Source organism: Trachypithecus francoisi, unplaced genomic scaffold (genome assembly GCF_009764315.1).
Source record: "Trachypithecus francoisi isolate TF-2019V2 unplaced genomic scaffold, Tfra_2.0 Lachesis_group5, whole genome shotgun sequence".
NCBI lineage: Eukaryota > Metazoa > Chordata > Mammalia > Primates > Cercopithecidae > Trachypithecus > Trachypithecus francoisi.
The window spans coordinates 62,339,452-62,351,781 of record NW_022681470.1 but is presented as its reverse complement, the minus strand read 5'-3'; the positions used below and the strand labels follow the sequence as shown (position 1 = coordinate 62,351,781).

The window sequence follows — 12,330 nt, the reverse complement described above, 5'->3', positions numbered from 1 at the left end:
TCAACTACTAGTATGGGCCTTTTGATGGGTGGTCTAGACACTTGAGTTTGTTTGATTTCTCCTTTCTCTTCCTGGTTTCTTGACACCATTTGGTTTGGTAGCAGCTCCTTACTTGCTGTGCATAATGATAACTTCTCTGCATCTCTTGACATTTTATCATGGCAGTGTGCCTATGAAGTCGACCAGTACCTCCTTCTGTTTGAACTTAGGTTCAATTAATCATCTGATTTGCACATCAATCTGTTGCTATGGGGGTTACTGATGTCACACTGTCAGTATTATGATTACCATAATATCTAACAGGCAAAAAGGGACTGGTTGCTAGTGGAAACCTCAGGGTGAAACTCACCCAGCTTTAGTAACCAACTCGATTGCATAGACTTTAGATAACCATGTGAAGGGGTAAGCGAATTAATCATCCAGTTGGATTCCATTTGAATATTTTTCTTCCATATGTGTGTTCTCTCTAGGCAATTGTCTAGTGTCACTTGAAATTGATGAGGGCTCTATTGGAGGTTATTTTTGGGAAGCTGGTGAAACAACAGACAGCTGTTCTCAGGAACAAATGTCACAGGATCTGCCGAAGGTAGCTTCCAGTGAAAAAGAAAGAAAAAAAATTCTGAGGTGCTGAGGTGCATTGTCCTTTTTCTTCCTAGCATTAGTTTGTTTCCCACTGGCCTAAAAGTGTTCAGTCAGTTTCCCAAACACATAGAAAAGGAGGAAACTAACATTTACTAGGTACCTACTATGTGTGCTAGAATGTGACTCTCTTTAAAGCATCGCTTTAAAGTAGAGAACTGTCAAAACTAGGTATTCCAGAACAACCCTATTATATATAACAATTCATGACTTTTTCTAGCTTGTATACAGTGTTCTTCCTAATTGGACATTGATTGATCACCAACAAAAGCAAAGTCATTATTTAAAATTGGTCTAGATCCTCCTACGCTGAATAATTATCTTGCTGTTGTTTTCACTGCAGTATTAAAAAGCCTTGAAACATGATAGAAATGTGGTACAATAAACTCCAAAATTAAAAAATCTCTGTTAAAAGGTTTGACAAATGGGTCTGTCTTTTTGCGGACTTTGTTACGTAGGTAGAAGGGTCAACTCTGGGAGATCAAGGGATCAACTGGATAAAACTGATTGAACTTGAGGTTGTGCAGATTTGGAAAGCCATATCAAGATTTGCATAAATCTATATGAATCAATTTGTGTGCCAGAGAATGAATAGCTGACTTTTTTTCAAATGCCAATTCAGCAATTACTAAGTCTGCTGGCAGTTAATTAAAAACTACCATCTTGTTATGTTCAGAGTTAAATTACAAGTGTGAAAGCTGCTACTGTTTGCAATAACTGAATGCTCTGTACTCTCTGTCCTGTCATCAAAAGGAGGGCAGGGATAAATAACTTTTATTTAACTCAAAAAAAAAAAAAAAAAACCTCTCAGCTCTTTCATATTTAATTAAGTTCTTATCTTCTCAGAGCTTGAGTTTTACTCAGAGTTCCTCACCAGTAATGGAAATATCTGTTTATTTTGTCCAGAAGATTTTTCTCATATTCATTGAACAGAACAGTTATAAATAATTGAGCCCTAAAGACACTGGGGAAAATGACACCCATCCAAAGTTTTATATTGGAGGCAACTAATCCCAGCAGGGATTTATGGCAGAAGTAGAAAGTGCTGATTTTTGCTTTATTGCCTGTGCACCTAGGAGGTTGGGGAGATAGGGTTATAAACACTTACATGGATTGGTAACATTTTAGTACTTATTTGTAAGGTTGTCTTAATGCATTTAATGTTTTGCTATTTCAAGGATTCTATCATCAGAAAAGAGGCCAAACTTCTATCACCATGGTGGATGTGAAGTGTCTGAGTGACTGTAAATTGCAGAACCAACTTGAGAAGCTTGGATTTTCACCTGGCCCAATACTACGTATGTACAGTATGCAGTAAATATTAGAGACTTGTCATTTATGGTTTATAAACAACTTACAATAGAAGGAACATATGCAATAAAACCATTAAAATAGGAACATAGAGAAAACAGAAAACCTTACAAAGAGGGAAGAGGCAATAAATATACCCAAATCCTATTTACAGATTAGGATTGGGTGTTTGTCTTACTGCAACCTCTGCCTCCCAGATGCAAGGGATTCTCCTGCCTTAGCCTCCCAAGCAGCTGGGATTACAGGCATACCCCACCACACCGAGCTAATGATTTTGTATTTTGTAGAGACAGGATTTCACCATGTTAGTCAGGCTTGTCTCGAACTTCTGACCTCAAGTAATCCACCTGCTTGGCCTCCCAAAGTGCTGGAATTACAGGTGTGAGCCACCACACCCAGCCCATGGATTGGGTGTTTTTCATCAGTGAAAAACCAGTTACTCTTTATTACGTGGTTCAATTTTTTTGTTTTGTTTTTAGTATGTAGACCTTGTTAACTATTTATTTATTATCTGTATTTCCCATAGATAGGATGCACAGCCTTGTCAGTCTTCTCAGATGTATCCAATGCCTGACTTATGGTTAATCCATACAGGTATCACCTAAGTGTTTGTGGAAACGAAGGAAGGAGTTGAACAGCTGCGAGTCTACCTCATTTAAAAAGTCATAATTGGGCAGGGTGCAGTGGCTTATACCTACAATCTCAGCACTGTGGGAGGCTGAGGCGGGTGGATCACTTGAGGTCAGGAGTTCAAGACCAGCCTGGCCAACATAGCAAAACCTGTCTCTACTAAAAATATAAAAATTGGCCGAGTGTAGTGGTGCACACCTGTGATCCCAGCTGCTGGAGGGGCTGAGGCAGGAGAATCGCTTGAATCTGGGAGGCAGAGGCTTCAGTGAGCTGAGATCATGCTACTGCACTCCAGCTTGGGAGGCAGAGTGAGACCCTATCTCAAAAAAAGAAGCCATAATTAACCAATAATGTAAGGGATAAGAATAAAAATCTGAGTTATGAAATACCTTGAACCCAGTAGGCTCACGTACAAAAAACAGAACAATTTAATTTGTTCTCCAAATTCTTCCTCAGCTTCCACCAGAAAGTTGTATGAAAAAAAGTTAGTACAATTGTTGGTCTCACCTCCCTGTGCACCACCTGTGATGAATGGACCCAGAGAGCTGGATGGAGCTCAGGACAGTGATGACAGCGAAGGTACCGTCATAAGCTGTACTGCTAGATAGCAACTTTGCACTTACTAATACCTTGTCCGGCATGATTTATGCAGCTTTAAATGGTGTGCAGCCTGACCCGTGAAATAGCCATGTGGTCTCTTTGCACAGAGATCCTGGAAAATAGGCCCCTGGGCTGTAAAAGGAATCTGTAACTTCACATCTGTATTCACGCCAGTGACTTGACTGGGTGGCAAGTTGGGGGAATGACTGCTCAACGTGCCTGTCCTTTTACTAACTAGAGCCAAATGTGTGGTGATGCCTTAAAATCAGAAATTCCTACAGGTAAATTCTGAGCCTCCTTTGAGGTCTCAACCTCTGCTTTGCGTCAGTCGATAAATCTCACCATTATTTTGGGGGGATTAAATGATTTTATGCCTATTAAGAAAGATGAACCACAGTAATGGCTCCCACCTACATGTAATCCTAGCACTTTGGGAGGCCAAGGCGGGTGGAGCACCTGAGGTCAGGAGTTTGAGACCAGCCTGGCCAACATGGTGAAACCTCGTCTCTACTAAAAATACAAAAATAATCCCAGCTACCTGGGAGGCTGAGGCAGGAGAATCACTTGAACCAGGGAGGCGGAGGTTGCAGTGAGCCAAGATCACACCACTGTATTCCAGCCCAGTGGACAGAGCAAGACTCTGTCAAAAAAAGAAGATGAACCAGATTATATCTCCCTGAAACCCCTCCTATGCTGACTGCCCTCCTGATTTATACGACAACTGACAGCAGCTGGTCTCTTTCAGGTCACAGAAAGTGTAGGGACCAGGGTCTCCAGGATCTCTGGGCTTTGCTGACAGTGGCCTCTGCTCTGGGTACACCATTCTCCTGCAGTGGTTTCTAGCTTCAGGGATCTTAGAGGAAGGGCTTGGAGATTCCCACAGTACATTCAAGGCATTTCCATTCAACAAATATTTATCAGGAGTTCTCTATGAGCCACAGTAAAATGACAGGAACTACCATTTATTGAAGGCCACCAGTGCCACCTGGGCCAAATGCCCATCGTCCCATTTAACTCTCACAGCACTTGGCAGAAGCTCAGAGAGGCCAAGTGACTGGCCCAGCATCACTGAGCTCAGAAGCAGCCCCAGAAGATAAGCATGCATTAGCATGGGCCATGCAGAGCAGGACCAATCTGTCTTCATCACCACTCTGTGTCCAGCTCCTGGAACAGTTCCAGGCACATACCGGAACTCGGTGTATGTTTGTTGGATGAAAGAAAGTGAGAGAACTGAGATTTATACCCAGTCTGGCTCTCCAAATGTTGCTCTTTCCACTCCATTCCCTACATTTTTCTCATAATTTCTATTGTGAGGATGAACACATTACATTTTTTTTATTGTGTCTGATCTACAAAAAAAGGACAGTATCATATAGTTCAAATTAAAAACTGGATAAACCATGCAAGTGCCTAGGGCCCTCTGAAAAATCCCCTTATCCTGACATTGGAGGTGGCACAGATACTGAAAGCTTTCCCCAGGGGTTTAGCACTGCTGGCCTCACTTGAAAAGGATGGCAAGGTTTAGGGATAAACTTCACTGGCCCTTGAGTAGGCAGTTAGCACGGGGGTACCTCAGGGAAAGTGGCTATCCCAGGCCTCTCCTGGTTGTAGATTGTGTTCAGAGTCCTGTCCCAGATCCAAGCCTGCTTCTGTTTCCTGCCCTGGGGAGGGCCTCAAGAGACCAAACCAGCACTCTGGTGAAAAGCAGTGCCAGGTTTAAGATCTCAAAACTGCTCACGACTGTCCAGGACTTCAGGTTAAAGCTATAAAACCAAGCTGTTGTGGTCTCAGTCCCCGCCATCCTGGGTCCCAGCATGTAGCCCTCCACAGAATTGTGTTGATGCTAGGGCTAGGAGAAAATTGGTCCTTCCGTTTGTAAGGTTTGCCACTGCTTTAGATTGTGCCTCCCTGATCTGAGCCAACTACGGGCCATCAGGTCGAGGTGGAAGTGCTGATTCAGTCCTACCTTTGTAATGCAATTCTGTGGTTGCCACACGGAGCAAACCTAGTTCACCAAGTTAGGTTTGAACCAGATATTTGAATTTGTTCATTGGAAAAGTCTCATAGCCACTGGTACCATTAGAGTGGAGGAGTTGTAATGAACTGGAGTGGGGCATCCTATGGACTCAGGCTTCTCCTTTCATGGAAACACCTAGTCCTGGAATAGGCTTGTAGTGGGGGTGGAGGTGCAGGGAGCCCTAGACCTGAGGCTGAGCATGAGGTCATTCAAACAATCAGTGGGTTTGATTTTTCTCATTTTCACTCATTGACTGTCTTGTCGGTGGGCAGACATAACTTTAATTATCTAACTGCTTTCAAACTTTCCAATTCTTTTTTTTTTTTTTTTTTTTTTTTTGAGACAGAGTCTGTCTCCCAGGCTGGAGTGCAGTGGCATGATCTTGGCTCACTGCAAGCTCGGCCTCCAGGGTTCACGCCATTCTCCTGCCTCAGCCTCCTGAGTACCTGGGACTAGAGGCGCCCACCAAGCCTGGCTAATTTTTTGTGTTTTTAGTATAGACGGGGTTTCACCGTGTTAGCCAGGATGGTCTTGATCTCATGACCTCGTGATCCGCCTGCCTTGGCCTCCCAAAGTGCTAGGATTACAGGCATGAGCCACTGCGCCCAGCCCAAACTTTTCAAATATTTTTTACTTGGAGAGCTCATTTAAAATGGATGTGTAACTCCACCATTCCTTCAGGTTTATCTAAATGCTTCTTTGCAGGCTAATTAAGAACATCCTTTTCTGTCCCTAGCAGTTCCCCCGATTTTAAAGTCTTTTAGCACAGGTCTGGCCTTGCCTTCCCTGGGTGCCTTTTTGGATCCAGAAGGAGAAAATCCTCGCTTCCTATCTTGGCATTCAGGAATGCATGGGGCTTACAACTGGTTCAAAGGGACAATGACTAGACTGCAAACAGCCACCCAGATGAGCAGCCAGCTTGTGTATTTCTCTCGGAGGCATGCAAATATGACAGGCCTTATTCCCAGAGGAAGGCCTAAGTCTGTTTCACGAAGGCTGCTGCAGCTCAGAAGAAATGTTCTTTTCCATCAAAAGGGCCACGTGAATTTTCATCCCCTTGCAAAAATGTCCTCTGATTGAGAGAATTCACCCTGATGATTGACGTTTATTCTGTTTGCTAGCTCAAATGTTCTCATGGCCTATTTTCCTTTTGTTTCCCATGATGCAGAGCTTAATATCATTTTGCAAGGAAATATCATACTCTCAACAGAAAAAAGCAAGAAACTCAAAAAAGTATGTACCATTCTAATGCCTGAATACTTAATACCCTTATATCAAAAACAGGAAGTAGCTGTGTTCATCTGTTTTAAGAAAGGGGATAGCAAGTTACTACATTCTGTTATAGTGGTAAAATCCTAGTTTAAAGAGGATCATTTTAATGCAGGTTTCTGTATGATGAAATGATTTCCATGATCTAGCAGAGGACCCAGAATGACAGGGTCCCTCCTGCCCCTTCTTGAAAAAGCCACCATTCTGCTTCCCCCAGCTGTCACCCCCCCGCTCCCCATTTTCACTATCTGTTGTCTACGTTCACATATAGCACTGAGCTCGGTTCTGGGCCCAGAGCAAACATAGATTAAATGTGAGTTTCCATCCCGTTCACTTTTCTAGCCCCTGAGATCTGGCTTCTACCCCCAGCACCGTATTGAAGCACACAGCCAAGTGTGTGAGGGCTACAGGTTTTGGGGTGAGGCCTAATTGGCTGAGGATTTCTGCCCTCCACTTCCTGGAAGCGTGACTTTGGGGAAGTCAGTGAACAGATCTAAGCCTCCTAGCACAGTTTAACAACAGTGCCTACCTCACAGGGTGGATGTGAAGTGAAAGGCAGGTAAAGCTCTGAGCATCAAACACAGTCCATCATTAGTGCTCAGTAATGAACTCCAAAGTGCCAACTCTAGTGACTTTTTCTGTGTTTTCACCTCTGACCCTTTTTATTTGGAGATGGCTGCCTTCTTAGATTTCAGAATTCTGCCACTCCTTGGTTCTTGGTTCTGTATCTCTGTTTCTGTTCTGACTTTTTGTCTTCCTCTTGGCCCCTGATGTGCCTGTGCCTGAGACCTCCTCCTTCAGCCTCTGCTCTGTGTCATTCACTCACCCCCTCTTTGTGGCCCCCACACATGCTTCTCTTCTGAGTCACAGGTCTGCATATCCAACTGCCTACTGGGAAGCACCTCCCTTTTCCTTCTCTTTCCCTTCCTTCCTCACTTCTTCCTGTGTTCATTTGACAAATGGTTACCTAACATCATGAACATTTTGTGGGTTACACAGACGTGTTCACGCTTCTCCCCATGGTTACCCCCTGTCCCTCAGGCTCAGGATGTCCAGGACTGACCAAGCACATTTCAGGCTACCCTGAACCTGCATCTATGGCTTGGGTTTATCCTGATGGTTCCAGCATCTCCCCACTGTCCAGGCTCAAAGCCTTGGAGTTACTGGACCACCCCCTCCCTGCAGCTCTTCACATACAAAGAGCTGCCAAGTCTTAGGGATTTGAATGATTTAAAAAAATCCATCTCTTCTCTCTCTTCCCCCTACTGCTATCCTAGCTTGCAACCACATTATTTATTTATTTACTTTAGAGACAGGGTCTCATTCTGTCACCCAGGCTGGGGTGCAGTGGCACCATGATAGCTCACTGTAATCTCGAACTCCTGGGCTCAAGCAATACTCCTCCCTCAGCCTCCCAAGTAGCTAGGACTACAGGTACACTCCACCACACCTGGGTAACTGAAAAACAATTCTGGCGGGGCATGGTGGCTTACCCCTGTAATCCCAGCACTTTAGGAGGCCAAGGTGGGAGGATTGCCTGAGCTCAAGAGTTCAAGACTCAGCCCGGGCAACCTAGGGAGACCATGTCTCTACAAAATTAAAAAAAAAAAAAAACTGGCTGGGTGTGGTGGTGCATGCCTGTGGTGCCAGCTACTTGGGGGGCTGAGGTGGGAGGACTGCTTGAGCCTGGGAGGTTGAGGCTGCAGTGAGCCATGCATGATCACACCACTGCACTCCAGCCTGGGCAACAGCATGAGACCCCATCTCAAAATAACTTTTTTTTTCTTTTTTTGTGTAGAGACTCACACTGTGTAGGATCTCACACTGTCGCCCAGGCTGGTCTCGAACTCCTGGCCTCTAGTGATCCTCTTGCCTTGGCCTCTCAAAGCACTGAAATTACAGGCATGAACCACTTCGCCCAGCCTCCGTATTATTATTTTATTTGAACAACTGCAAAATCCTCCTGTGTTTGCCTCTAACTTTTCCTAATTCCAGTTCGGATATACAAGCAGAGATTTAATCATGTCACTGACTTGCCCAGAGACTTTCAAAACAAGATGCAAACTTGCTATACACCATGAATCAACTCCAGTATCTCCTGTAACCTAATCTCGCTCATCATCCAACCCAACAAATGCTCACCTTGTTTCTGCACCTCTCAAACTGTCTTCCCATGAACCATTACTTCAACTGTTCTTTATGCCTGAAATTCTTTTCACTCTTCTCACCCCCTACCATATTTTTCTTCCTGTTAAAACCCTGTGATCTTTTAAGGACTATCTCAATGGCCACTTCTGTGAGTCCTTTTAAAATGGCATTAAGGTGGGTGGATCACTTGAGGCCAGGAGTTCGAGACCAGTCTGGCCAACATGGCGAAATTCTGTCTCTACTAAAAATACAAAAAATTATCTGGGCATGCTGGTATATGCCTGTAGTCCCGGCTACTCAGGAGGCTAAGGCACAAGAATCACTTGAACTCGGGAAGCAGAGGTTGCAGCGAGCCGAGATTGTGCCACTGCATTTCAGCCTGGGTGACAGAGCAAGAGGAGACTCTCAAAAAAAAAAAAAAAAAGGCATTTTATCCTGGGCAACGTAGTAACACCTCATATCTACAAAAAAAAGAAAAAAAAATTTAGCTGGGCATGGTGACACACACATGTGATCCCAGCTATTCAGGAGGCTGAGATAAGAGGCTGGCTTGAGCCCCAGAGTCTGAGACCAGCCTGGGAAAGATGGTGAGACCTCGTCTCTACAAACATTGTAAAAATTAACTGGACATGTTGATGCGCACCTGTGGTCCCAGCTACTCGGGAGGCTGAGGTAGGAGCATCTCTTGAGGCTTGGGATGTCGAGGCTGCAATAAGCCGTGATGACGCCACTGCACTCTAGCCTAAGTGACAGAGCGAGACCCTGCCTCAAAAAAGTAATACAAATAAAAATAAAAAAATAAAATGGTATTTTATCCTCATTTAGTAGCTATCACAGGGTCTTGCACATAGTAGGAACTCAAAGCTCACCTCACCAAATCTACCAAACAGCTCCAACGGCAAAAAGGTTAGTCTGCAAATATGGTCTAGTATTTAAACTAGTTGCTAAGTTTAAATAAATGAAAAGAAACCTTCAAGTAAACATTGCCACATATGCTATAGCTTCAGCTTCCCATTTAAACATAATTCAAATTTGATGAAGTAATTCTGATATCATACCAAATTTTCTGAAAGTATTTTTTAACCTCCAAATACCTCATTAAAGGAATCCTTTCCATTCGGTAAACCTCGGTTCTGCAGAAAACCCTTTAATATAGTTCCTGCAAAGTTGCTACAGCAGTAAAAGCAACCTGAGTATTGAAAATGCATCAGGTAGGACCAGTGGCCTTCAGTCTCCGCTTTACATAAACCTGAAATAAAACCACATCGATATTTTGAATTGGCAATAGAATTAAATAGGAAGTTTGTGATGGCCTAAAATGTTTTGGTTTGAAGGATTTATATAAGCCATTTTCATTCTCAGAAGGGCCTCAAGACATCTGTTCATCCTTAAATCTGAAAGTAAATGTAAATAAGCATTCGCATTTCCATGTAAAAGGTGGTAGAAGGTGTGCTTATTGAGGCACTTGTCTAACACTGTAGACTTTAATTACTTAAGAGCATTTGTTTGTACCTGACAGTCTTCTGAGTGCCTAGCTAGGCAGTATTTGCATTTCTTTGAAATACCACATTTTCCTCTCATTTTTAGTTGGTTTCTAGTGGAATACAAGCCACTTAGAGATTTGGAATATGCAATTTCTGGACTCTGTTTAACACTGTATGTGTCTGCTTTATCATGTCACACATGCAGCCCATTGGATTGGGTCGTTAAAGCCACTCATTAAGCCAGGTCACAATTTTTTTTAATTGGGGATTTTTTCATCAGAAAGACACTAGACGCAGCTTATGCTACCAATAACGGAGTGGGACATTAAGTCGGTATGTGTAACTCAGTCTCTAAGTTCCCTTCTACCAAAGAGGGGAAAATGGGATTTGGAGTTGGTTGGTAGGGAGGCAGAGTAATCTACAATGTCAGGCTACATAAGGTAGGCTTTGAGTAAGGTGGCCGTATAATTTATCATCTCGACCAGTATGCTTTTGAAAAGGGACACTAACCTGAAGGGATGCTGGAACATCAGGAGTAAACTGGGACCATCTTGGGCAAATGGGGGCAAACGGGGACATACGGTCCTGGGTTTGGGAGCCGTTCCAAGGGTGGAAGTGTTTATATCTCTGCCCCATCTTCAGAGGGCTGCTGCATCCAACAACCAGAGGGCAGCTGGCCCTGGGAGGTGGGTACTCCTGAGCCCTCCTGGGCCACCTGGGTGTTTCTTTACCCTCTCCCATGCTCATCCCTGCCGGAATCTCAGTTTACTCTGTTCTCCCAGCCCGCGTGCTCTCTTCTCATCTTCCCACCCATCCTGCACATTCTGCAGGTCTGAGCCCAAGAATCAATCTTTCTTTTCCTTCCTTCCTTCCTTCCTTCCTCCCTCCCTCCCTCCCTCCCTTCCTTCCTTCCTCCCTCCCTTTTCTTTCTTCTTTCTTTCCTTTCTTTCTTTCCTCTCTTTTCTTTTTCCTTCCTTCCTTCCTTTCTTTCCCTCCCTCCCTCCCTTCTTTGTCTTTCTTTTCCTTCTTTCTCTTTCTTCTTTCTTTTTCCTTCTTTCCTTTCTTTCCCTCCCTGCCTCCCTCCTCCTTCTTTTTTCTCTTTCTTTCTTCATTTTCCTTCTTTCTTTGCTTTCCCTCCCTCCCTTCCTGCCTTCCTTCTTTCCTTCTTTCCCTTCCTTCCTCTCTCCCTCCCTCCTTCTTTTCTTCTTTCTTTCTCTCTCTTTCTTCCTTTCTTTCTTCTTTCTTTCTTTCCTTCTTTCCCTCCCTCCCTCCCTTCCTTCCTTCCCTCCTTCCCTCCTTTCTTTCCTTTTTTTCCTTTCTCTCTTTCTCTCTCTTTCTTTCTTTCTTTCTTTCTTTCGTTCGTTCATCTTTCTTTCCTTTCTCAGAGTCTCATTCAGTTGCCCAGGCTGGAGTACAGCGGTATCATAACTCAGTGCAGCCTTGACTTCCTGAGCTCAAGTTAACCTCTGGCCTCAGCCTCACAAGTAGCTGGGACTACAGGCACGGGGCACCATGCCCCACTACTTTTTCATTCAGCCTCCACCCCACCCTCTGCCCAGGAGCATTTGCTGCAGGCTGTAAAATGTTGAAGATGAAAACCCACGCTTTGACTCCTCTGCATTGAATTCCATGCCAGGCATTTGGGGCAGGGTGGGGCGAGGGAGTTACTCAGTCCCTATTGGCTGAACTGAAAGGAGCTTTCCTCTACTGATGTTGATGATCTCTCTCTTTCTGGCTTCCTATTATGTACCATATACTTTGTCTCTTAGACGTACCTTGATGTAGTCTCTTGAGAGATGATGCTTAGATCATTGTGAATAGACGACCATTCAGGGAATGGTTGCAACAGAGTTTCCACCCCTGGGTCTCAGCCTGTGAGTCAACTACTATTGAATACAGGATATTGTGCTAGATTTTCTTGAGGAAGAATATAAGTGGGGAAAAGGCATATATCCTATCATGAAGAAACTTGAAAATGAGCTCTGGACGCAAAGAATATGTGTATCAAAAACAACAAAGAATATGTGTAACAAAAATATGGACTGTGCTGGGTGCAGTGGCTCGTGCTTGTAATCTCAGCGCTTTGGGAGGCTAAGGCAGGAGGATCACTTGAGCCCAGGAGTGCAAGACCAGTTTGGGCAACATGACAAGAACCCCTCTCTACAAGAAAAATAAAAATAAATGAACTGGGGGCCAGGCGCATTGCCTTACGCCTGTAATCCCAGCACCTTG

At 44.1% G+C, this 12,330-nt stretch overlaps 1 protein-coding gene across 19 annotated transcripts in view; it reads left to right on the top strand.

Moving 5' to 3' along the window:
- The window catches only part of LEMD1 (LEM domain containing 1), a 68,028-nt gene that overhangs the window by 28,150 nt on the left and 27,548 nt on the right, over positions 1–12,330 (top strand). For 10 of the 19 annotated variants that reach the window (XR_004433702.1, XR_004433704.1, XR_004433701.1 and 7 more), the window contains 3 exons: positions 1,818–1,937; positions 3,037–3,159; positions 6,366–6,430. Coding sequence is in view for 16 of the 19 variants with exons in the window: in XM_033196592.1 (XP_033052483.1) it covers positions 1,856–1,937; positions 3,037–3,159; positions 6,366–6,430 (270 nt within the window). In the remaining 3 variants the exon portion in view is untranslated. Of the gene's footprint in view, positions 1–310; positions 403–1,817; positions 1,938–3,036; positions 3,160–6,365; positions 6,431–12,330 lie in introns of those variants that run through there. The other 9 variants (XM_033196607.1, XM_033196608.1, XM_033196606.1 and 6 more) reach the window with 5 other exon arrangements.